At 40.3% G+C, this 26,090-nt stretch overlaps 1 protein-coding gene across 4 annotated transcripts in view; it reads right to left on the bottom strand.

The window, feature by feature from the left end:
- Positions 1-26,090, bottom strand: part of runx1 (RUNX family transcription factor 1) — a 207,751-nt gene that overhangs the window by 23,522 nt on the left and 158,139 nt on the right. For 3 of the 4 annotated variants that reach the window (XM_048602839.1, XM_048602838.1, XM_048602837.1), the window contains exon 6: positions 14,020-14,211. The exons of the other annotated variant lie outside the window; for it this stretch is intronic. In XM_048602839.1, coding sequence (XP_048458796.1) covers positions 14,020-14,211 — 192 coding nt within the window. The remainder of the gene's footprint in view (positions 1-14,019; positions 14,212-26,090) is intronic. 4 annotated transcript variants of the gene reach the window in all.

Genomic DNA, 26,090 nt, shown 5'->3' on the forward strand with positions numbered 1-26,090 from the left:
CTCAGATAGTTTAATATTGGTAGCTCTCTGGTTGAGAAACGGCTTATTGAAGGGGTGCAGCAAACATTTCATTTCTAATCAAGAGATTGGTTAAGAGTGCTGTATTTATAACTGTAATGGATACTATTGCTGGTAATTCAATGCACATAAAGTGAATTAAGTTGATTAACTTCACTCATGTTTGTTTGTGATAGTGTCTTTGTGCTGTCCTCCAAATTTCACCACACTACTGCTTGTCTGTAGCAACAGGCATGGCACTCTAATATATAGAAAATAACAATATGCACACATATATTGACATTTTCTCAGTGTTGACAGTTTACTGGTCTAAAGAGTGGACTCATTGCATGAGGCCCCTTGATCATATGTTTTCTCGCGATTTTTCTCCAAGGGGCCTTCTTGTGTATAGTTATTTGTAGTTTGCAGAGAATCTTAGTACTTTGTGTGAACATGGCCATTGTGAAAACATTCTAATTATAATGTAAGGGAATGAAACTTTGTTTGGGACTCAAATTATACCAGTGAGCTGCTGAGCTGTATAGGGAGTAGCATGAGCCCAGGCAGGTTTGATCCCAACAAAGTCAACCTGCAGTATAAAAGTCCTCTGCTAGGAACACACTTGGCGTTAGGTTGGTAGTGGGTCTGAAGCAACACTTTGGTCCAAACCTCACTTTGGATGTGAGCACTTTATCTAAAGCAGCAGAAACAGTATTGAATATGGTCAAGGAGACCACCCCGTTTCCCTGCAGCCCTCCCCTTCCTTGACAGGTCATCTAAACTGATCCAGTTGTGAGAGTCACAGAAGAGCATGAAGTCCTCTGGTGTCTTCACCAATATTTCCCCATTCCTGGAATCAATCACACCAAAGTAAAATTACACAGCTGGCATCTGTGTTTGCATTCTTAACTGCAATGGTGCTTCAAAAATAACTCATTGGTTATGATTTGAAGTCTCTTTGATGTGAAAATGATGTGGTACATTGTTTTCTTTCCAGTTGACTTCAGTATCAGAAACTGGGGCTAAAGAGGATTCATTAGGGCCGGCACCTGATCATTCTGCAGAGAACTGTCTCCATGCCCTACTGGAAGTGCATGGGTCTGGATGTTAGTTGAGGACAGTTTGAGCTTTGACAGTGAACTCACTTGTTGATGCTTGCAGTCAAGGTTTACCCATGGAATCACAGAACTGTTACTTTGATTTGGTTTGATTTATTGTAGATACGCATACTTAAGTACAGTGAAAAGCTTTGTTTGCAAGCAGCACAAGCAGACCATAGTAAGCAAGGACATACAGCACTTACGGTGCAAAAAGAGGTCATTTGGCCATCATGCCTGCCCCAGCTCATTTAATAAGCATCATTACCTAGTGCCAGTTTCCTTCTTTGTCCCCATACTCTTGCACATTATTTTTATCCAAATAATTACCTAATGCCATCTTGAATCCCTCAATTGAATCTGCCTCCATCACATCTCCAGGCAGTGCATTCCCTAGCTGCTTGCTGAGTGAAAAACGTTTTTCTCACCTCATCCTTGGTTCTTTTGCAGATCACTTTAAAGCTATGGCCTCTTGTTCTTGTTCCTTTTAAGTGGGGGGACAGTTTCTCCCTATCTACTCAATCCAGCCAGCTCATGATTATAAAAATATCTGTCAGATCTCCTGTTAGCCTTCTTCTGTCCAAGGAGAAGAGTCTGGATTTCTCCAATCTTTACTCATAACTGAAGTTCCTCATCTCTGGAACCTTTCTTGAAAGCCACTTTAAAGTCTCAGTAATGTGTTCACATTCTTCCATCATGTGACATCCAGCTGAGGTATAACAAGTGTCTTATACAAGTTCAACATTATCTCCTTGCTCTTTTGCTCCATGCTCCAATTAATAAAGCCAGAGACACAGTGTCCTTTACTTCCTGCTCTCTCCAACTGTTCTACCACTTTCAATAATCTGTGCATATCTACACCCTCTGCTCCATCAGCCCCCTTAGAATTGGAGCTGCTATTTTATAATGTCTTCCAATATTCTTCCTTCCAAATTCATTACCTCACACATCTCTGCATTGAAACTTATCTGCCACCATCTGCCCACTCCACCAATTTGTCTCTGTATGTTGGAGTTTGCATTTCTTACAGTTGAGTCATCTGTACTTAGATTTCGTATATGGAGGGTGACTAGTGGCTGTGAAACAGTGTCCCAGCAAATTGTGAACTTCTTTAAAACAACAAAGGAGAACAGAGAAAACAAATTGCAACAGCAAGTGGGTAGAAAACAACTGAAGGAAGCAATAGCAATTAGAAGTGGTCTTACAGAAATTTCAAGATATAGACCAGGTCCCAGAAGATGGGCTCAAAAGCAGAGAAGGTTCCTCAGAGATGCTCTCCTGGTTTTACAAAATTCTGTACTGTTAGTGATTATGGTGTGGATTCATTGATGTCCTGGAAACCTGACCATTGTACATATTTATAATTTCGATGGGAATGCATGAGTTGGGAAGAGCAATGATGTCCTGCACCAGAAGACACTGCCCCCAGATCCTAGCTTGACTTGTGAACACATCTGAGATAGGATCAACTGTTTAAATGTTAAACGTTCCAGCTATTTGACCTCACTTAAGCTCGAGTACAAGAGTTTATGAAAATAAGGATGAGAATGAGACAGCACACAGCCTCCCTCTTCAGAGGGATCTATTTGCCCCAGTATCATCAAGTAAGTAACTGCAAATCTATTAAGCAAGAATGCACTCTCTCTTCTCACAGTTCATGGTTGTTCTTTGAGCCCAGATTAAAGTAGGCTTTATAATCATTCCATTGTGACATTAAACAAGTGCTGGAGCATGTAGACATTGAATAGACTCTGCATCTTTATTTCAATATTAGGCAAAGGAAGCACAACATTGATCAGTAACCTACAGAGCCAACTAAACGTTTCTCTGTCACTGTTTGTTCAAAGTGTCCTGTTGATGTTATGAAACCTACACCCTTGCTATCAGTAGCACAGTGTGAACATGCTGTGAGGTTCATGCATGTGATGCCCCTACTCACCCCAGGGCAAACAGATAGAAGTGTCTCATATTTATTCTTCCTCCAGGCCTGTGAGGAAAGCCAAGGTCTTCACCTCAACTGCTGTTAGCTTCTATTAAATGCAGGGACTAAAACAATCATCTGATGATGAAATGCTTGGCTTCACTGTATACATGTATAATTGCTTTCAAATCCACCTCAGTCAGATTCACAAAAAGAAAGCTGACTGTTTCATTCATAACTGACACTTTGCATTTCCCCAGTAACTTTAATTCAGCCCATTTGTATCGTGTTTCAGATATTCCATAATGTTAAGAGGTTTATCTTAAAACTTTGGGCCAGTTTACTTTATGATTTATTATTTTTTTAATTCCCTTTTTCCTTTTGCACCTTTTCCAAATTCTACAAGTGTGCCCCTATAACACAGGCAACGAACAAGACACTCATTGTCTCAGACAGGTGTTAGGTTTAAGTTGATCAGGAGCCAAGACACAGATCTCAGCCAAATCTCTGAGCTAAAACATGCATCAACCATTTGGTGCTGCTGCAGCCCAGTCAGAGACTCAACAATTTAAAGCTTAGCATATGTACATTAATCAGGTGGAGATGGTACCAGCGAACAGGCAGCTTCTTGGGCAAACGTCTGCAGACTATCTGTAAAGGTTGGACCATGCTTATTTGGCTTCATCCATGCAATAGAGTTAAATGAATCCCCTCCAAGCTGAGAGTATTAGTCCTGGGTCTCTGAACTATTCCATCAGTGGCATTACCAGTATGCTACTGACTCCACCATGTCACTTTATTTTTCTCTCTTTTGCAACTTAACCTTTCTACAAAGTTTAGCTTGTAAGAAAACGATTGCAAGAATTTCTTTTCATAAATTGTAATAAACATCATTAACTGAATAAATGGTCTTCATTGAATCTCAGAATAATGTGTTGAAGGTTACAGCCCTGAAAGTACGATCAGTGGCTCCTGGTATGAACTGAACAAACTCGTTTGACAGAAATTCTTTTCAATAGAGATGCTAACCCATTTTCAATAAATTGATGAATAGCTCTGGCACAATAATAGAGGAATTGCAGACAAATATTTGCGCGATAGAACAAAATCAGGATCTGATTTTGTTTAATTTGTGCAACACATCCTGCAAATGCCAAATATATTTACAGTTCAACTCTGGAAGTGAAAGTGAACCACTGAAACTGTCCTATTGGTGGACATTAGGTACATTTCATACCGAGAAAGAAGCAGTTGGTTACACAAAGTCTTCAGCTTTTCAAACACTTGCAAAACCTTAAGGCAGGGTTTGCCAAAGCGGGTTTAGGATCCCAAGTGGGATTGCAAGCTATACTTTTGTGGTCACAAGCTCTGAGGTAGGAATAGCCAACCCTCCTATTCCTGCCCTCATAAACCCTTTCTTCCGCCATGCAATCCCCTCCACCTACCAAACACAACACTGACCAAGGGATCATGACAACCTTCAAGTCTTGAAATGGGATGACAATGGGAAAGAGTTTGGGAAGCACTGTCTTAAGATGTCCCAGAGTGCTTTACTGCTAACTAAATACTTTAGTATAAACCAAAAGAACTGCAGATGGGACACTCGACAAGAAACTTTAACTTTGATTTCTCTCCATAGATGCTGCCAGATCTGCTGAGTTTTTCCAGCAATTTCTGATTTTGTTTCTGATTTCCAGCATCTGCAGTTCTTTGGTTTTTTTGCTTGGTATTGAGTCATGGCTGTACGGATTGAAGTAAAGTGTTAGCACAAAAGACGCAGAAAAAGGATGAAAAAGAAATCTCCACGCTGTGTTTGTGATTCATTGAATGAACTGTGTGGTGTGCCCAAGTGTCATATAGACCATAAGACCCAGTTCCAATTCCTGCTGCAGTGCTGAGTTAGCTGAGCTCAATGAGAACAGTGTAACTAGTTTCAACACTCTTATTCTGGAAGTGGGAAAAAAATTAGCCAGTACTTTCTGATTGCAATCCAAACCTCTGCTGGGAAGTGTGCATGCGGAAAGGATGAGGCTTGGCTACATTGTCCTCCGCTATGAAGTAGCCTGCCAACATTCACTGATAACTTGAGAAATGAACACTTGGATGCAGTGTCAGGGGACTGTCAGAACCACACCTCAGCAAAGTCAGCTCTTTTGTCAAAAATGACTTAGGGTGGGGGGGAAGGGGTGGTGGTCAGGGTGGGGGTGGCAGGTGGTGGGGGTTGGGATTTACTTCTCAAGCCCATATGCTATCAGAAACAGTAAATGTGCAACCTTTATCAAAGACCCAATATTCGCAACACCGCAGTGATCACAAAAACAGAGTGCAATACTGCACATTGCTTTAAAGACTTATTGAAAAACAAAACGTGGCTTGTTACACTGAATTTCCTGTAACCCTGAAGTTATGATGTGCCATAATAATACATTGATTATTTTTTATCCATAAATGTATTTGTCCAACTGTACAAGTAGCTTGCTTTAATTTAGATAGCTATTGCCAGTCTATTCACAAAAGACAATAGCAGTTTGACAGTAAATCCGTTCCTTTTACTCTTCTTACATATGATTTAAATTATCCAATTTGAAGTCAGCACAGTGAAAATATTAGTTTCAAAACTACTTCCCTGTTCAAATAAAAAAAACCTACAGATAAAATCTGAATCCTTTTATTAAGACATTTTTAAAATATTCTTGAAAACTCAAAACATATTGAGACTGAATAAGGAATACAAAAAATGTGTATGTTATCTTGTCAGAATTAAAAAAGAATGTATTTTCCAAATTATCTCTCCTCTCCTCACAGTGTGGATTCTTACTGTTTCATTTGATGGGTGCCAGCAGCTCTATGCTATTATGACCAAGTTAAATACGAATGAGGGAGTCCATATGGTTCATTTTAACTCATGGATCTTGAAAGAAACTTGCCCTTCAGACCCCAACACAGCATTCATAGTTTCACACTATTTGGCCCATCGTGTTTGTGCTAGCTTTTTGCTAGAACAATCTAAAAGTAACCTCATACTCTCAGTTTAGCCTCTGGCCTCCAGCAATCTGAAACTTCCTCCGGTTCAAATGTCTATTTACTCTTCCCTTACGCAATGCAAATGCTTCAATTTCTTCCTGTGATAAAGCATTCAATGCTGTCTAAATGGACATCAGCAAGGTTCGACAAGGTTCTGCATGGTAGACTGGTTAGCAAGGTTCAATCACATGGAATCCAGGGGGAGCTATCCAATTGCATAGAAAATTGGCTTGAAGGTAGGAGACAGAGGGTGGTGGTAGAGGACTGGAGGCCTGTGGCCAGCAGTGTGCCGCATGGATCGGTGATTGGTCCACTGCTTTTGGTCATTTGTTTAAATGATTTGGATGTGAAAATAGGAGGTCTGGTTACTAAGTCTGCAGATGACACCAAACTTGGAGGTGTAGTGGACAGTGAAGAAGGTTACCCCAGAGTACAACGGGATCTTGATCAGATGGGCCAATGGGCCAAAGGGTGGCAGATGGTGTTTAATTTAGATAAATGTGAGGTGTTGCATTTCGAAAGGCAAATCAGGGCAGGACGAGAGCTGTGGGGCATGTGGCCGAACAAAGGGACCTAGGGGTGCAGGTTCATAGTTCCTTCAAAGTGGAGATGCAGGTAGATGGTTGATGAAGGCGGCATTTGGCACACTGGCCTTCATTGGTCAGTGCATTGAGTGAAGGAGTTGGGACATCATGTTGTAGGACATTGGTGAGTCCACTATTAGAATATTGTACCAGCGTCCTCCACTTCCTCTGGCAGCTTGTTCCGTACACTCACTATCCTTTGCTTGAAAAAGTTGCCTCTCGGGTCCCTTTTAAATCTTTCCCCTCTCACCCTAAATCTATGCCCGTTAGTTTTCAACTTCCCTAGCCTGAGAAAAAGATTTTGGGTACTCACCCTATCCATGCCCCTCATGATTTTATAAACCTCTATAAAGTCACCCCTCAGTCTCTGACACTCCAGGAAAAAGCCCCAGAATATTACATACAATTCTCGTCGCCCTTCAGTAGGAAGGATGTTTTTGAATTTGAAAGGGTCCACAAAAGATTTACAAGGGTGTTGCCAAGATTGGACAGTTGGAACTATAGGGAGAGGCTGAATAGGCTGGGGCTTTTTCCTGGATTGTCAGAGACTGAGGGGTGACCTTATAGAGGTTTATAAAATCATGAGGGGCATGGATAGGGTGAGTAGCCAAGATCTTTTTCTCAGGCTAGGGAAGTCGAAAACTAGCGGGCATAGATTTAGGGTGGGAGGGGAAAGATTTAAAAGGGACCCGAGAGGCAACTTTTTCAAGCAAAGGGTAGTGAGTGTACGGAACAAGCTGCCAGAGGAAGTGGAGGACGCTGGTACAATTACAACATTTAAAAGTCATCTGGATGGGTACGTGAATAGGAGGGGTTTAGAGGGATATGGGCCAAATGCAGTAAATGGGACTAGATCAGTTTAAGACAACTAGTTGATGTGGATGAGATGGACCAAAGGGTCTGTTTCCGTGCTGTATAACTCTATGACTCGAGATCTGAACTGTTTCTAACTGACTTCAAAACAAGAGAAAATCACTTTTCCTCGTTCATCCATCAAAACCCTTTATGAATATAGAATCCTCTTAATACCAATTCTATCCTTTTTCCATTCCGGTGGGAATGACCCAATATCCAAATATCTCTTTAAAATCAGATTTTTGTGTCCACTAACTGAGTTGACATTCTTTCTAAGCACCCATTGTGAATGTACCTTTCACTGTTAGGACCCCATGCTTATTGTCCTTTTATTACAATTTAAACTTTGGAGGTGGTGAAGTTAGTGGGTTTGGGGGAGGATGGGGATAGTGCAGGTAACAGTTGTCGAGGTGATGTAAAGAGAATAGCTGCGTTCGGATGACACCCCAAATGTATTCCTGCTTCAGGATAACATTCTTGGGCATGGGCTGGGAAAGCAGATCACCTGTCTGCTGCATGGAGAAGGGCCATGAACTAACATTGTTCATATCTGATTATGGGCCCCACAACGGGACCAAGGGCAAGAAAAGTGCTACCTTTGGCTTGAGCAAATCTGCCGGAAGGGTCTCCTCTTGGCTACAAGAGCCTAATGATGCCACCTTGAATACCTTTAGCTTTACCAAAGCGCACGGAAAAATTGCACCTTTGGTGTGGGCATCTAGACATGGAATCTTCCCAGACCATAAACCATGTGGCATTGATGAGAAAATTGGAAGAGTTGCATGGGATTGGCAGTAAGGAGGTTCCTGCTGTCAAAAGCAAAAAGTCCCAGTTATCAACCGAATGTGGAATGATGAGATCGTTTTCTTGCTAGTGAGCTGCAAGAGGTACATAAGTGTGTAGTGACACCTTTATTATTGCATCTTCTTGTCTCATTGATATACAGTTTCCCATTCTCCTGCTCACTGAACAGAAACTAGACAGGGACAATTCCCAATGTGAACGTTGGAACAATATTTGGGCGACTCCAGTTGACAGCTTGCTTCTCTGGACCTCCATCAGGCACCAACATCTCAGGGCTTGCTCCATGGGCAGCAGGCACATGCATCCCCATCCACCTTAACCCCCCGGTCCCAGGAGGCTAAAGTGAGTACTAATTACCCTCTGTGTGACATGTCTAGGGAAAATAAAGCAAACCACTCCAGGACAGTTACAGGCTGCCAGAGCTTCTCTGTGGCATCCCTGCCTCTTTTGAGTCCAACGCTGGGACTGGACAGTCAAGGAACCCGCTCTCCTAATGTGGCCAAACAAGTTGAGCACCAGACTGCAATTCCTTCCATCACACACCAATGGCAGGTGGTAAGAAGAGGAGATGTTCCTGGTTAGCCATGTGAAGGAAACAATGTTGAAATTTCCACCATTACTACCCATAGCTCTGGACTACAACACACATGTTGCTGCAGCAACTCAGACTCTTTTAGTGAATTGTTAACAGTAGGAGAGCTAAAATGGAATCAGGGACCCATCCATACCTTGCAGGTTATAAAATGCCAATCTATCGGTCACCCAGCTTCTTGAATGGATCAGTCCCACCCCACAATACAGCCAGGGTTCAAGTGATACAAAAATGACTGAAAATGTCCAATTCCTGTGAACATTAACACTTTTGGAGTTGGGATAGCAGTCAGATTCAGGGAGGACAGGATTGTACTTGAGTCTTCCTGGTCATGAACCCATTTGAATGGAAAGGGGGGATGTATTTAAAAGAAGACAGTCAATGCAAGGCAGCACAAAGCTTCATAGAAAATTCTCAACTTAATCCATCAAAACAAGGTATCAAATTAAATCGCTTACATATAATGAAAATAAAGTGTCTGACGATTGGAGACAAAGCCACCTTTCATCTGCCAACCTGTGTGATGTGGTGGCCAATTGCTGCCACAACCAGGTAACAACCTGTTTGGTTGAGTTATTGAATCAGCAGGTGCTTTTGCTTCAATGCATTAGCAGAAACAGCAGGCTGGCATTTAACACAAGCTCCACTTGTCTCAGCACGCATCAATGAAAAGTCTGCGTTGTATGGAAATTTTGTCCCACAGTTACTTCCAATTGCTTTTTTCAGAATATCAAAAGCAATGATTTAGTTATATAATGATAATAAATAGATTTCAATGAGAGAATAAATAATAGTATTGAATATAAATTACAAAACTATGAACATCCAGCGAACCATAGGTGGAACTTACTGCAGTTGACTGGGGTCTTGCCCACTGGCTAGAGACCCTCACATTTTTTCAGGAAGGCCTGTCATATAACGTGCCACTTAATGGGCAATGGTGGGCTTTCCCAGGGATTAAAGACAGTGAGAGCTAAAGTTCCACCAGCAATAGTTGTTCTTCATTGCTCAGCAGCGCCACCAACAAAGTGGTGGTTGCTGTCTGTACTGCACCAACCTTATCATAGTCATAGAATCCCTACAGTGTGGAAACAGGCCCTTCGGCCCAACAAGTCCACACCAAACCTATGATAACCTGAGACCCAAAATCCATGAGAGAGCCACAGGTAAGTGATGGCTGAAGAGGAATCGCAGGGTAATTTTCACGGGGCAGCGGGGCAGCAGCTAGTGTGGCCCACGGCCCTCAGAGGGCTTCCTGCCCCCTTCCTGGTGCTGGGTCCCTCAATCGGACACTGGGGGCTTTTGAAAAAGCAACCTCTCCTGGACGCCAGACGTTTCGTTTTGGTTTGGGCTCCCTGCATGGTGACATCTCGCACCCACAGTGGGGCGAGTTGCCTAATTGAGCATTCATTGCCCACTTAAGATTGGTTGAAGGTGGGGGGGGAAGGGAATGCCATCCTTGAGCTTAACTGAGGGAGAAGCAGGAAGACACCAGGGTCACCAACCACCATGCTCCCACCTGATTAAATGTCCCTGCCACCAATCTCAGCGGGGGTGGGGTGTGGGGTGTAGGTGCACTGAACTGAGGCCTATATTTATGAATCATACATCTTCTGTTATAGACTGAATTTCACATGCATACAGTCTACATAAATACACATATACACACATAAGGCTGTGGGTTGAACACTGAATCCAATAGTTAAGCAGCAAAATAATACAGCTTGTAGTAAAATGTGTACAGGTTGTGGAACAGGTTCCTTCAATCTGCCAGCTGATTCTTAGGCAACATGTGTAATCATGTTCCTACTGTTCAGCCATACCTTTGATATGATAGAAGCACTGAATAAGGTGAAGAAGCTGCTCCTATACTGCAGCAGTTTATCACTAAGTGACAAAGGCACAGTGAAAGTCTGGTTTAAGGTAACTAAACTCACTCAAGTATTAAAGGATAGTCTGGAGCCAATTGAAACAGTCAATTTCCTTTATAGAGGAGAGGATTAAGCATTCTCCACCGAGATTTGAAAATCACAGCAAAATTATATTAAACTGTAGTTTAGTCAACTTGTTAGTAGCTTTACTCTTTGCTTCATATGTTTACTCTGAATTTACAAAAAAAAATTGCTGTTTTGTTCTGTAGACACTGTAGCTAGCACCTGCGCAAGGCTCAAATGAGGTTTTGCATTGATATTGGAATAAGTCCAATAAACTAAGAGCTAGTCACCTCTACCACAGCAACTTATATAAATACATCAGTGTGAATATATGATGGAATTCAAGGGAGTGTGCTTGAATGTGATTAACATCAGAGTCTGAATCTTCGTACTCTGCAGCCATGTGTCATTTCATTAAATGCATTCTGATCCTGGTCAGCTGTGTTTCTGTAGTTTAAGGGTTTTCATGTTCACTTAACACACAAAATGTCACTGGTTTGAAAGTTGATAGGAATATTTAGAGGTTCTTGAAGCCCTACCTCTAGGCCAAAAGGTCAGGGTTCAAGTCCCACCTTCAGGATGCGATTCACCTTAGAGGTGTGTTGTAACATGTCCAAACAGGTCGATTTGAAAAAGTAGGAATTGTGTTTGGGTATTTCTTTGAAGTTATCTCTGTTCCACTGACATTATTTTACTGAAAGTGTATCAGAAACCTCATTTACACTTGCTTGCTGAACATTGGATAGAGTAATGCCAGCAAAGCAGAGGCAGCTATAGGAATTTCCTGGACTATGTGTTTGTATACTGTTAAATCTACGTGACATTTTCATGAGCAGTTTCAACCCAGCTTCTGTAGGGTGAGTGCTTAGATTCCCATGAATTCATCAAACTTCTTTGGAAGGTGGCAAGAATGGGGAATGTAAAAGGGGCCAATGTAGCTGTATTTACAATGATGAAGTAATTAGCACTTGCTGTTATTATGGGGTAAATGTGGCAGCAATTTCTGATGTCTGCATATGTGCAGTTAATATCCTGCCTGCGTTTATTTCTGTGCAAGTGAATTGGTTTATGAATGAGTTAAAATCTGGTTTACCAGTGTGCCTCAGTGAGACTTTTTTGATCTGACGAGTTAAACAACATTGCTGCTTCTAGCACAGATCCTTTGGAGATAATGCTGCTGAAACAATGCCCAATGACAGGGCATGCACGAAACTTTGCAGAGTGAGCAGTGAGTGTTGTTTCTGCATTGGGAACAGAATATGAATGCAGGAGGGAACACTTTTCAGAGATCAGAGGCTGAGGAGTATGGTTGGGAAAAGGAGAAGGAGCTTTACTCCGTGTCTAACAGAATTAGTCTAATACCCAAACTGGAAGAACAATCATTTCCCAACTTGATCGGTCTGAAATTTGCCAGAAAATAAAAATCCCTGGGTAGAAATGATGGTTGGAGATAATGCTGTCAGAGTGATGAATTGATCTTTACCGTAATACAATAGTTTCATTCCTCCATTAAAATAGTGGGGAGTAACTTGATAAGAGCATATGAGGTTCTTGTTATCTACAAGGTTTCTATTCTCTATGTAGGCTGAATGATCATTCAAATTTTGAGGAACTTGGTAAAAATCTAAACATAAAGTACTGGAGAAACTTAGTAGGGTGTCTGACAGTGTCTGCAATGAGAGAAACAGAGTCGTCAATGTTTCAAGTCCAGTGTGAAGCTTCTTCAGAATTGATGAGAGAAGCAGAAAAGTGATGACTTTATACTTTAGAAAACCGCTCTCAGGAAACCAGGGACTCTGTAGTGTGAAACACTGTAGCTGGCCTAAGACAGATGACGATCATAAAGGCAAGATGGTGCTCTAAAATGGCAAGTGACCAGAAGGTCAGTGTCATTCTTGCAGGCAGAGCCAGGGGAGTTCTGCAAAGCAGTTACCCAGTCTGTGTTTGGTCTCCCCAGTGTCAAGGAGAAGTGTTGTGAGCAGCAAATACACTGGACTAGATAGAAAGAAATACAGGCCCGAAGCATTCCTTTCAGGTGAAGCAACAATTGATTGGCACTTCATTCAATCTAGTCAAATGTATTCACTGCTCACAATGTGGTTGCTCTACACTGGACAGACCAAATGCAAACTAACTGATCACTTTGCAAAGCAACTCCACCTATACCAGCAGCTGAATTTCCAGGCACTTGCCATTTTAATCCATCAACATTTTCACATTTCTGTCCTCTGCCTGCTGTAGTGTTCTAGTGAAGTCCGAAGCAAGCTGGAGGAACAGCACCTCATTTTCTGTTTAAACACTTCACAGCCTTTTAGAATCAACATTGAGTTTAACAATTTCAGACCTTGAACCCTCAGTTTGTTTCCTCCACCTGTCTCAATCCTCACAATGTCTGGTTTTCTTAGTTTAGCTTTCTGCAGACCTGGCCCATGTTCTCCTATTAACACCTACTCTAAACCCGTCTCACTTTGATACAACCATTACCACTCCCTTTGTCTTTTGTTCTGTGACATGTTGGATATTTAACCTCCCTCACTCTCTAACCTTTTCTTCTGTTCCACTTGTTCCTCCCCACTTGTTTCTCAGCATAATATCCATCACTTTTCTCTCTTCAGTTTCGAAGAGTCATATCAAACTCAAAAAGCAAATTCTGTTGCTTTCTCCACAGATGCTGCCAAATCAGCTGAGTTTCTTCAGCACTTTGTGCTTGTATTTCCAATATTCAGCATTTTGCTTTTGTTTTAGGGAAAATTAAATGTTGGTGCGAAATATGTTTCACCTACTCTGTGTACAGGTCACAGGTCACTCATTGCACCCCATGACAAAATAGCAATAGCACTGGTGTAAAGTGACAAATTCCTTTGCAATGCCATGGCAGATAAGAGCAATTGAGTCTTGAGGATAGAAATTACATTTGATAAAGCTTTTGTGGCAACATTTAACACACTCTTATCAAATTCCTCTCCATGAAAGTAACGGGGAAAGGTGTTCAGTAGGAGTATATGCATGATTAAAAATCACTAACAGTAATTTCTACGATCACCTTTCAGGAAATACAATTGATGAGATATATCACGAAAGCTGCAGTTATTATAAGAGATCTTAAAGCTACATTAAAAAAAGTAGTTCAACATAGTAACTCAAAAAAAAAAGAATTATCAGAGAATCTAGTCTTTCCGTGCCTCAATCTGCATAGCTCTCAAGTACCTACCTTGAATTTGGCTTGGTGCCTGAGGGTTAAAGGCAGTTGTGGGATTCAGTGAGGGCCGCGGGTTGGGAGCGGTAGTGGGGTGATGAGGGCTGAGCCTCATGGCCGAGCGACGTAGCTGCTCTAATTCACTGAGCCGTTCTGAGAAGGCCAGGCTGGCATTTTTACTCTGCTCTTCCAACTTCTGTCTATGTCCTGCAGGACACAGGAAAACATTCGGTCTTACTTTAAAGGAAAAAGGAAAATAACGTCTCGATCATTTGTGCTGAATGATTAGAACTTCAAACAAAGATTTTGCTGAAAAATCAGTTCCAATTTTTTTCTTTTTACTCTAGCTTTCTTTCATTCCTTCAATACTCATGAGAATTTTTTTTATGTACCTCCTGTGAATTTGGCTCATTTACTGCATGACTATTCTTTGGCTTGAATTGGCAAACATTGCACTACATCCCTGCCTGGATCTTTTAAAACTTGAAAGAAAACATTAAATTAAATTTTCATATAAGGATGCGTGGAAAAAAAAAATCGAGATCACATACCACTTTGTCGGGAAAAAAAAGCTATTGTCTCCCCACCCACCGTTTTCCTTTTGTTGTTGTTTAAATTTAAGGAGACAGGATTGTGCCATACAATGATGAGGGGGAAGGCTCTGATCCATGACCCAGCCAGTTTATAAAGTGCCAGAATTCAGGTGTTCTTCTGGGCATCCTCCAAAACCAAGAATGAGTGAGAAAAAAGAAACTTCTGTTCAGGTATTTGGTCTGGCATAATCCAAATCAGAATCTGGGAGGGTCCAGACTCAGAACTGAGTGACTAAGCATCTGGTTCCCAGTCAATAGACGAGTGTGAGCTTGTCAGACATCTTTATTTTTCCATGTCAATATTATAAGAATTAAACCTTTTGCTCCACCTGAATCCAGGTCCATTTCCTGCAGTGAATGAGATCTGCTGGATTGCTCCGGATAGCTAAAATGGGCTACATAACAGATGTAGGGAGAAGGTGTAGGGGATAGTTTTGGCAGACTTGCTCCAGCAGGGGTTGCTTGTTGCAATCTGAAAACAAATTGATGAGGTGCACAGGCCTCTTTGGACCTCTCCATCAGCCACAGGAAGGCTGCATGCCAAACAGGCTTCCCTTATACCTCGCATTGCTCTGGGACAAAGGATGGGAAAAAAAATCTGATTACTTGCATGGCGTTCTGCCATTTGCATGGCATTCCAATAGGCATTTTCGTATAGTAGGAGCCCTAGTAGGAATTGGGTAAGTGGGTTGATAGTTGTGTGGCTTTGAAAGCTGACTTTGCCTCTCCTTGTCAAGTTGCATTAAGGAGATGGGTTAAAGGTCACAATATCAAGCATGCACTTCCTGTTCGCCATACTCCAGACACCACATGCTATCTAAACCAAGTATCAGTCTTACTCTTTAAAATAAAGCATAAAAAAGCAAATGCTTTCATTTGGATTACATGGAAACACTTTTGATGAACATAAACTAACACAGCCACAGTACCTGCAACCTCTTAATGGACAGACCCTAAGTCAAGGTCAGGATTCTTACCACTAACCCGAATAGCAACTGCCCTTTCAATTTACTCACTCAATATTTACCTAATAGAAGTTCCACTCCATTCTCTTAAAGGGGCACTGAATCACTTTAGCAACAGAATAATATGATCTCCATTACCTGATGCAATACTCTCTCCCGAGAAAATTTTGTATTTTGTAGCTTACTATGAAAATCCATGATAGTCTGTTTGTATAACTTTTTTAAATCTCTTCATTGTTTCATGATAAATATACACAGTTGCCTGATTTTTTTTGTGAAGTCATCCCTTTCTCTACTTAATTATTTAATATTTTCTTCCTTCTCCCCTTTTCTCTTCCTGAAGGCATGTACTCATAAGGAACACAATTAGGTAACTTGCAGCCCTTCATTCCCTTGCTTAACCATGCAATCTTATGTAAAATCTGGCACCTAGCCTATTAGAAGGCTATTTGACCAGAACATTTCATTAGGTTTCCACCCCTATGTATTCTGTGAAATTTAACTGGGTGGCATTATGAAGGAGGAAAACAGTCTGATTTAATTTTCTTTACTGAAGATCACTGAAGCAAATGATAATAAAGCCACTGTTGCCTTGGCTTACATCAACTAATTTAGTACCAGCCAGAGATCAAACTTGAGATCTTCCTGGTCTGGAAGGCTCAGTATTGTTCTTGGTGGTAAAATTATCCACTGGGCCATATCTCAGCCACATCTGTTGTAAGTGCCTTGCTCTCAATTTGTTAACTGTCAGTTAACTTCTGTTAAAATGGCACCTCCCTGTGTTGACTCATTTTTCTTTGCCATGAGTTCTGTTCTATCCAGCACTTTTTACTCAACGTCTTTAATACAATGGTGATGACAAATCTGAAAAGGAGAAAGTAATGGCCAATATATTTGGTGTAGAACTAATGATAAGGCAATCAGCGCTTACTGACATCGTCTTCCAGCATTCCCCCAAGTCCAGTAAAATACAAAAGTCAGAAATGCAGAAATTGCAAACTTGCTGTTTGATTGTGCATCTTATCTTTGTCCTTCTCAATCTCATTCTTTTCCCCTCACTTTATTTTCCTTTCTGTGCATGATTGTGCATTGATTTTGATAGGGTATACCTAAATATAGCTGGCAGAATTTTTCAAGCAAAATGGAGGCAGGATATTGTGCAGGCAGGATGCTAAAGTCCCTGATATTGATGACAGGTAAGGATCTAGCATTGTCCTGCACTCTTTCCATTTTCCCTCAGATAGTTTCCATGTCCTACAGGGACTAGAGGGACCTGTAGGTCTGGCAGAAAATGGGTTATGATGACTTAAAAGCAAGTAAGAACCTTTTTAACCATAGTTTCCCATTAGGCACAGGGTTTCCACACTGTGTCTGCATCCAGCCAGAGTCGCCAAAGTGACAGCATGGTGTGAAGAGCTTCTGTAATGAAATTGGTAACTGCAATGGTTGTAATCAATTGCACTGTGGAACTCTAACCATGATAGGTTGAGAAGCTATTTCTGTTCTTTGTGTGAGCTATTTACAGCAGCAGCAGCATGCACTGCTTTCTCCTCAACTACACATCCCTTCACAAAGCAGAGGGGTTGGAGGTACAGATCCAGCTGGAAAGAGGTGAGATCCTGACAAAGGTTATAGCAATAGAGGATCAGCCCCCTCCACCAGCCTAAGCACCTCAAGAAGCTCAGGCTCTCTCTGCAGGTCACTGCTGACACCTGCAATCTCCTGGAACAAGACCTCCGTCCCATTGGAGCAGGAGGGAATGCAGTGTCAGTGACCACTAAAGTCCCTATCACTGGAGGATCACCCATCCCCATTTCCTACTTGCCCTGAGTCCCTACCTCTCCCCAAAGCTGCAGAGAAGGACAGAAAGTACAGAGGTTGAGAGTGTGAGAGATAGATTGTGTGAAACACAGGCAAGGAAAACAGCAGCTGAGTGTGATCTGAGGGCTGGTGAAAGAGGCAAACAGGATGAGGATGAGCATCAGCATTGGCTGTTCAAATGTGGATGTACAGTGCCTGGAGGGCAACAGGAACTAACTGCAAGGTTAGTTATCCAGAGAAAGCCTGTGGAGGAGAATGTTGGACAAGTCAGAGGGTAGGGGTTGGCACCTAGAAGTGTAATGCCAACCACCTGCCATACCCCCGTGAGGTCCTGGGTCATCTTGCTACACTTGCTCCAGATTGAAAGGACTGCATTTCCTTGGCTATTTCCAGCTATGTCTGTTGGTTAGAGATACTTTCCTTCCTTTCTCCTTTCGATGGGAGAGCTCACCCTAGTCCCTCAGATTCCAAAGCAGAACTTGCAGGGAAGAGTCAGACATCAGTGGGATGAGGAGGAGGAGATGGTGGGGGGACAACCATCAACATCTCAGCTATCCTCTCCATTGCCACACTTAGTGCAATATCAACTATCCAAGTGAAGACCAGCCCTTGTAAGTCAGGTCTTGAACCCTTTAGTTAGAGGACACCCTGGACAGAATGGTGCATTAGACACCACCCTCCCTGATTGGCTGGGAAACTTGGAAGTGGGATATTAAGGCCAGACCTGCACAGTAGAGCCTTGGCACAACTTGCCGATGAGTTGAATGAGTTTCCTGTCTGCAAATGGTGCCATTGCTCCAACTAGGATAAGTCTATTAACGATGCGTATCTCAGTCAGGATTCTTCAATCTGATTGGATGAGGTGCCACCTGTCAATCTCCCTGCTTTGACACGTTCAGAATACCTGTGGAGTGTGACGTACCAAGAAAGATCTCAAAATACCTACATTTCTAATCAAAAGACCATGAAAGGACTGTGGCCACTTGTATATGCAATAAACAGTGAGTCAGAATCTTTCACTGCTCACTGCAATATCTGGAGAAGTTCTCCTTTATGTCAGCAGCAAACAATCATCATCATGGAGAAGCCAGGACTCCACACTCATTGTGCTCTTCTAAGCAGGAGTATCAAAATGGCAGGAAGTGTGCTGCCTTCAAACACAAAATTCTTTGCTGTGTGTGGATGTACATGATTGTAAAACTAAAACTGGAAGATCTCAAATATCAGGCATTACTCAATCAAAGGGATGCTATTTGCTAAAGTCAGTTGAAATTAAGACCTTTCCTTTCCTGAGGTGTGGTGAGTCACCAGAAATTGTGTCTCAGTCCAGCGACTCACAATCCTGAACAGACATGCTTTTCTTCCATGTTGAATACAGACTTGAGAAAACAGTCAGGTCTGAGGTGAATCAGTGCTGCCTATTGTAGCAAAATGTACGTCTTATGGGCGATGTGTCTTCAAAGCTATGCAGAAGCCAAAGGTTCCCATGCAGGATATGCACAGGTTGGCCCCTTTTAGTTACTATGTAAAAAGCTTTAAAGGTTGAACCTATTGTTTCAAATTAGTTGATAAACAGTTGAAATTGCATCAAGTTACACTTTTCCCTCCCTCATCACTGTGAGGGACAAAAAATAGCACCTGAGAGATTCTTGAGGCTCCATTTGAAACAGTGGTTTTGAGATTAGATAGTACTTGCTGAACAATCCCAAGTGCACTAAGAATTATGCCAATATTCAGTTTAAGATTATCAGTCACGCTTTCAATATGGATCACTTACACTTGTTAGAAGCTACTTATGGTCCCTCTTCTCTGCAAGATGACAGAACTTGCCTGGTGATGCACCTTTTTTTTTGAATTAAACAGAGTGAGGGGTAACATTCGTTCCCTATACGTTTCTCATGACAATGCCTTGACCAATTGGAGCCAACTTGCCAACCAGTTAGCACCCTTTCATCAACATTTCTGCTCCCTTTGAAATGAAATACACTTGCATCTGGCTTGACAAATGTAAGGCAAAGGATTTCATTCACGTCTCTTTTTTCAGCACTTCTCAAGTATCATATGACCAATTGACTATATATTCATTAATAACTATATGGGCATGGTGGATGAATAAAAAATGAAATTAATTTTCAGAATTAACATCTTGAACGTAAAAAAAAAGGTTGCGGGCATTCTATTCTCCAAGTAGGTTTTATTTACTGATTATTGTGAATGTTTGGGATTAATGGCTTTTCACATAAACACTCAGAATATTTTTCTACATAATATGCAACAGCCTTTACTTTGGACTACAGCCATCGTTGGGTTTGAGCAGTGATGTACGCAAGTCTCAACACTACCTCAGCAAGTCACTTATCAGTTGTATGTGTTACAAATGTAGTTATAAAGGATTCGGCACATATGGCGGCATTGGCATTTTGCAATCTGAGACAAACTGGCCCATGACAGCAATAGTTTGCTGGGACTAGATTCAGCATTCCTAGAATACTAGTAAAGAGAAAGTTTCAGTTACCTTAAACTAAGCAGTTAAAACTTGCCTTGTATTAATACATTCTTTGCATTTTTAGGGTGGCACTGAGTTGTAAAGAAATTAATTGATATTATAATCCTTTCGGTACAATGTAGCAACTTACCAACCTTTACTCACTTAGCAGGGAGCAATGCACATGACGAGTCTGTACTGAAACATTGAGCACAGAATATTATACACCCATCACACAGTCACTTAATTTTCCATCCATTGCAATTAATGGTAAGAAAATTCAGTGGGCTTCTTAAAATTGGATGGGTTATACAACAGAGATGTGATTCTCTGTCTTAATACTCTGATATACACTTTCAGTTTCCACTACTCAATGCGCAGAGCACAGATAAGAAAACTTATGTCGTAGCTTATTTATCCACAGGCTGTCGGTGATGCAGCCTCTAAAGGAGATGCTATTATAACAGGTTATTCATATTGCTGCAACAATGATTGTACATGATAACTCACTTCACCCAGCCGAAGTCTAGTTTTGGGTGTGAGGTTCCTCTGTTCAATACTTCAACAAACACCTTTAATGGTCTTCATAAGACATGCACACAATAAACCAATGTGTTATAGATGTTGCACATTGGAAATTTAATTCTCTGCTTTAAAGATTTTGTTGTTCAAGTCAAACTACTCTACAAGAGCAGTGAGAATAGAAAAGGTCAACAGCTTTCAATTTTTTTCAGATTATGCAGTGAGATATTTGTAAAGGGCCAGAAATAATGATTAAATATAATTTTAGAAGCTTGCACTGAACTTGGTTGGACAAAATAGGAAAATCAGAATGGGAACAGGGAATGGAAGAGCAGGGAAATTGAGAGATCTAGCGAGGTCTGGGCTACACTTGTGAGCAATGTGAGTATTGAGTTTGACAATGAAATGTGGAATGGGTCCATTGGTGTCTTGGATGAAGTGAAATTAGGTTGATAGATTGATTCCACCACACTTGATGTCCAAATTTAACTGTAGAAAGGAATTCCGTGACTAAGGTGTTAGGCTATACTTTTCACCCTTTAAAATATACAGTGTGATTTCACCACATCCTGTTTTCATCTCAGACCTGGAACCTTTCCTGCATTTTACATCATCTTAACTACTTGCACAATCTTGTTTTTCTAAAGTTCACTGCATTACTGAGATGGGATTTTAAGTCATTTGACAGGTTCCCACTTCTCCTGGAGCTCATTTAACCCATTAAATTCTCAACAATAAATAGCGAATAAAGGAGTGACCAGTCAATATGTTTTTGCTGGTATTGGTTTTGGTAGAAGTGTTGACCAATTCAGTAAAATACTTTTCAATTTTCTTTTAGTATTAGTACAGGAGCTTTTTTGACCCTACTGAGGAGGGAAACGAGTCTCTGGTTTAATTTCTCATTTGCAACAGTGTACCTCAGACATTAAAGTCAGACATTACTGTCCCTTAGGACAATATACCCTCAGTACAACCTAGATTGAGTGTAATAGAAAAGTACACAAAGTGGAAAAAGGAACCTCCAATCAATTACACCTGCTGTTGGAAATGTTTGCTCAAGTGAGTGAAAATAATACTGTTAACTCCTATAGCCTAATGGCATGCTAATACTCAAAACAGAGATGGCTAATTTGGAGATGTGACTGATGATTGTTCATTCTGCAAACTGTACCCTATAATGATTCAGCATCTTCAGGAGAGAAAAGAAACAGACAATCCCTGAAAATTCCTAAAACAAGGAGTGCAACAAAATCCAAAAAACTTGATATGTTATAATTGTAACTGCAGATTGTGATTCATTTGTCAAAAAGATTGAGAATTGCCTGAAATCTGAAACTTCAAGCACACACCTTCAAAGTTTGACCAGTATCTAAATAACTTTGGGTTAGTATCCACATCACCACGGACTATGAAATCAACAATTAAACTTGCATTTATATACTGCCTTCAATGTAAACTTTCCCAAAGTACTTCACAGGAACACCATCAAACAAGACTTGATACTGAACCACATACGAAGGTTTAGGATAGATGGAAGTGGCAGGTTTAAGAAGTGTCTTCAAAAAAGAGAGAAGCTGAGAGACAGAAAGGCTCAGAGATAGAATTCCACACTCTGGGTCATTGGCAGCAGAAAGCACAGCCACAACTGGTGGAATGTTTAAAATTGGGAATGTGCAATAGGCCAGAAGTGGAGAAATAGAGATGGGCTCTATGGGCTGCAGAAGATGTCAAAGATCATGATGAGCATGACCACGGAGAGATTTGAAATCAAAGATGAAAACTTTAAATGGATATGTTGCTGGAACAAGACTCACTGTGAGTCAGTGAGTATAGGAATGATTGGTGGATAGACCTTGGTATAAGTGAGGATATGGGCAGCAGAATCTTGCTGAACATTCTGCACTGCTGCGAAATGATGTTGGCTTTGTGTCAGTGAGCAGCATAAATCACTAAAGTCAAATGTTTATCAGTTCAGTCATAACTTCAGTTCTGCGATCACCTTGAGGAAGCTGTCTCATATAACACAGATTTCGCACCAGCTGTAGTACAGCTGAAAATTAAGCAAAGCCAGCTTTTCAAGGAAAGAACCAATCTTTTAAAAGAAAATAAAAGGTCACCTTTGCATTGCCAAAGCTACAGCAAAAGAAACTGTCCTGCCAGTACTACTCCAACATTAACATTTTTTTATAGTGCTCTGAGCCCGTTCCCAGTGTTCCTGTTGATAAATGCAGGCAAACAGCTCTGCTTTTCTCTGAATGGAAGCAGTGCAGAGTTGGCAGTATACCTCATTACTGTCTAATCCCAAACCTGTGGCATAACTGCAGAACAGACCAGTAGCAGATGTTCAGGCAACTCCAAAGTAGGGATAATGTGGTTCACTGTCCTAGACATATGTAAAATGCTGCTTAACAGGTCTTTGGAGCACAACAACCAATTTAAATACAAATACACTAAGTAACATAAGCTGTGCACAACATCACAGTTCAAGGCATTTGAGTGGATATCGGCAAAACAAAAAAGGTAGTTTTGAGAAAAAATGTTTGCCATCTTTGTAGTAGTGATCCTTTAGAAGATAGAGCAGAAAATATAAATCACTAAAGAATAATGATGTTCATCAATTTGGTAAGAATGTATCATATTGCTTGGATCGACTCCAATTGGCTTTGCAACTTGATCCAAATGAAGCTATGTTGCTGTATAAATCTCAACATTAACCTTGTGAGAACTGAACAAGTTTTTATTAAAGTTTGTGAGAACCAAACATTACACGTCATCTGTTTGTTTATGCTTTTTGCTTTCATAATCACCCACACACCACACACAGTCAAATCTCTCCGCACATATAGCCACACCCCACACACTACATGCAAACACAGCCAGCTACCTGCCACACACACACACGGACAGCAATACGTCTCCACTGCACACACAGAAGGACACATACATGGACACCTGACCAGCCACACATACATATGCACACACAAACAGTTTGCACATACTTCAGAACGTCATCAGAATTCCCTCTGTCATTGTACAAGTTGGGTGAAGCCAGGGAACAACACTATAGAGACAAAAGAGGCAAACTAACTAATAACGAGCTCCAAACTTTGAATAACATGCTTACTTTTAAAAGATTTGTGAGTATAAACACACAAGGCACAAGCCCTAAATATGAACATCTTTCATAAAGACTGTTCTATCAATAATGCCAAATGGCCAAGAAATAATACAGTAGTTTGTTCTCGCTATCAATTGGTACGCATTACTACACGCATTTTCGCAGCTCATGACTTCTTTCAAATTACTGCGTGTTCAACTATATCTGCAAAAAACAAAAACAAAATACGAGCCTATTGTCCATAGAGTATTTGCAATGCAATATGCAATTTCAATTTTTTCCTTGCAAAACTATAAATTACTGTTGCTGGCATTTTCATGCTAATAATCAAGCTGTAACAAAGGAATAATGTCTGTAAGACACTAGATTAATAAAAGCATTTAGCCATCTATTTCAAATGGATGACAACCTCCACCCAGAATATCAAATAATGTTGTTTAGCCAATATTTGGAACAGGAAGTTCTAGAATAAGTAGTATTTCAATTATGTTTAGTGTATGCCACTCCATTGTCCAATATTTCAACAATGATCTAGTTTATTTTAAATAGTTTTATTAAAGTCAAAGAAATGTCATATTAATGTGTTAAGTATCCTTACTCCAATATCACAAACAGTAGTTTTAAGCTTATGTTATCTATCTGTGTTTAAGAAAATGGGCTAATGATTGATACTGTGCGGAAATTCTTCTAGAATTTTCAAATCAATAAATGTTAAGGTAAAACCTCTTGGTAGATTTTTTGAAAGATTTAATCAAATCTTAGTTAAAAGGGAAAGCTATTTCTTTCACATATGATGAACAATAGTATTGTTCTCACAAAATGTATTGAGACAAACTGCCTAAAATTATCTAATTCATTGATACCTTTTTGGCAAAGTTTTATCTGACAGCTTCTACAGAATGAATAATACCCCTGGCAATATAAATATGTTTAGACATTTAACTAATGTTGACTGGATCATTCAAGTGATATACACATACTGTATTGCTTTCCAGGCAAAATTCACTGGACCCAATTCTAATATGTCAATTTCATTGTGGTTACAATCACGGAATGGATTTTAAATCCAAATCCAATTTGTTTCCAGGTTATTTGTCATTTCTAAAAGAATTGCTGGAAAACAAAATCAGATGAAGGATAAAACGTTATTAGGTAGAAAAACTTAGCAATAATATTCAAAAGGTATGGTTCAATACTATAAAGATGCAAGCTGGACAAATGGGAACAGGAAAAGAATATGCTAACAGTGGCTGTTTTAAAAGTTAGGTAGTTTGCAATTATGCATTCATGCAAAATTATAACAGCTTAGGAATACAAGAAGAGCCACAAAATAATAAATATTTATCTGTTAATATGGAGGGCATTAAACCATTCTGCTTTGTGATCCATTATTGACCTATTCAGTGAGAAAATAATCCTTTCAGGGATTCAAATGGCAGTTACTTTATAAGGAAATTGTATTATTAGATGTTTCGTGCCGAGGATTAGCCAATAAGTGAGGAAATAGGGAAGGATGACATGGGGGAAGTGGATTAGGAAGATGTCCTGTCCCTTGCTGGAAGTTTACTTTGAATTCAGAGGCTTTCACAGTTGTTAATGACGCTGGGTAAAAGTACCCAATCTTCTCAACAACTGAACTGGAGTGGATGGGCAACTGTATGACAATGCAATGTTCTTTGGTTGTGATCACAAAAAAAACTATTTTAAAGTATTGGTTTCACCATGACATGAAGCACTTTGTTCAAGATACTGTTACAAGATACAAGATGCTGATCTTTTTCAAGATGTCTGACAATTTACATGATAACTTGCTTAAAAATCTGAATAATATTACTTTTTCCAAATAGCTTGTTTATAAGAAATTATTGTTTTATTGAATGGCTTTATTAAATAACTTGATTTTTCTAGTAATTATGGTAAATTGTGTAAATATTGTCAGCATTTGGTATTGGTGTATTGGTATAATTTCAGAGAGTTTAAATTCACTTGCCATTGGATATGGATCTACAGAACAACTCTGCACACAATTCAAAAAACTGCTCAAAATAAAACTAAGTACAAAACAATAATAAAAATACAGTGTATTAAAAGGAACGGTTAGCTACAAATATAAGATTTGAAAATATTGTAAGGCACATGTAATTTTAATATGAATCATTATTAATTCATGTTTCTTTCTGTTCTCTAAATCCCCAAAATATGTGATTCAATTTTAATGTACAGGAAATTGGAGTGAGCAGGTTCTGGTGGGGAAGGATGTGAGGGAGCAGCGCGGGAACTGGAACGAGAGGAACCAGTCCGATATGGCCAGTTTTCTACCTTGATCAAAATATGTTACATTTATTCTTTGAGGTATGGGTGTAACTAGCAAAGCCAGCATTTATTGCCCATTATCTTGTAACTCAAGAATGGCCACTGATGTGGAGACATTGCTGCATGTTGGTGAAGGTACACCTACAATACTGAGAGGTAGTTCCAGAATTTTGATGTAACAACAATAAAAGTACAGCTAGAGATAGTAAGAACTGTCGATACTGTAGTCAGAGATAACACAGTATGGAGCTGGAGAAACACAGCAGGCC

This window comes from Rhincodon typus, chromosome 11, assembly GCF_021869965.1.
Source record: "Rhincodon typus isolate 14 chromosome 11, sRhiTyp1.1, whole genome shotgun sequence".
In the NCBI taxonomy this organism is placed as follows: domain Eukaryota; kingdom Metazoa; phylum Chordata; class Chondrichthyes; order Orectolobiformes; family Rhincodontidae; genus Rhincodon; species Rhincodon typus.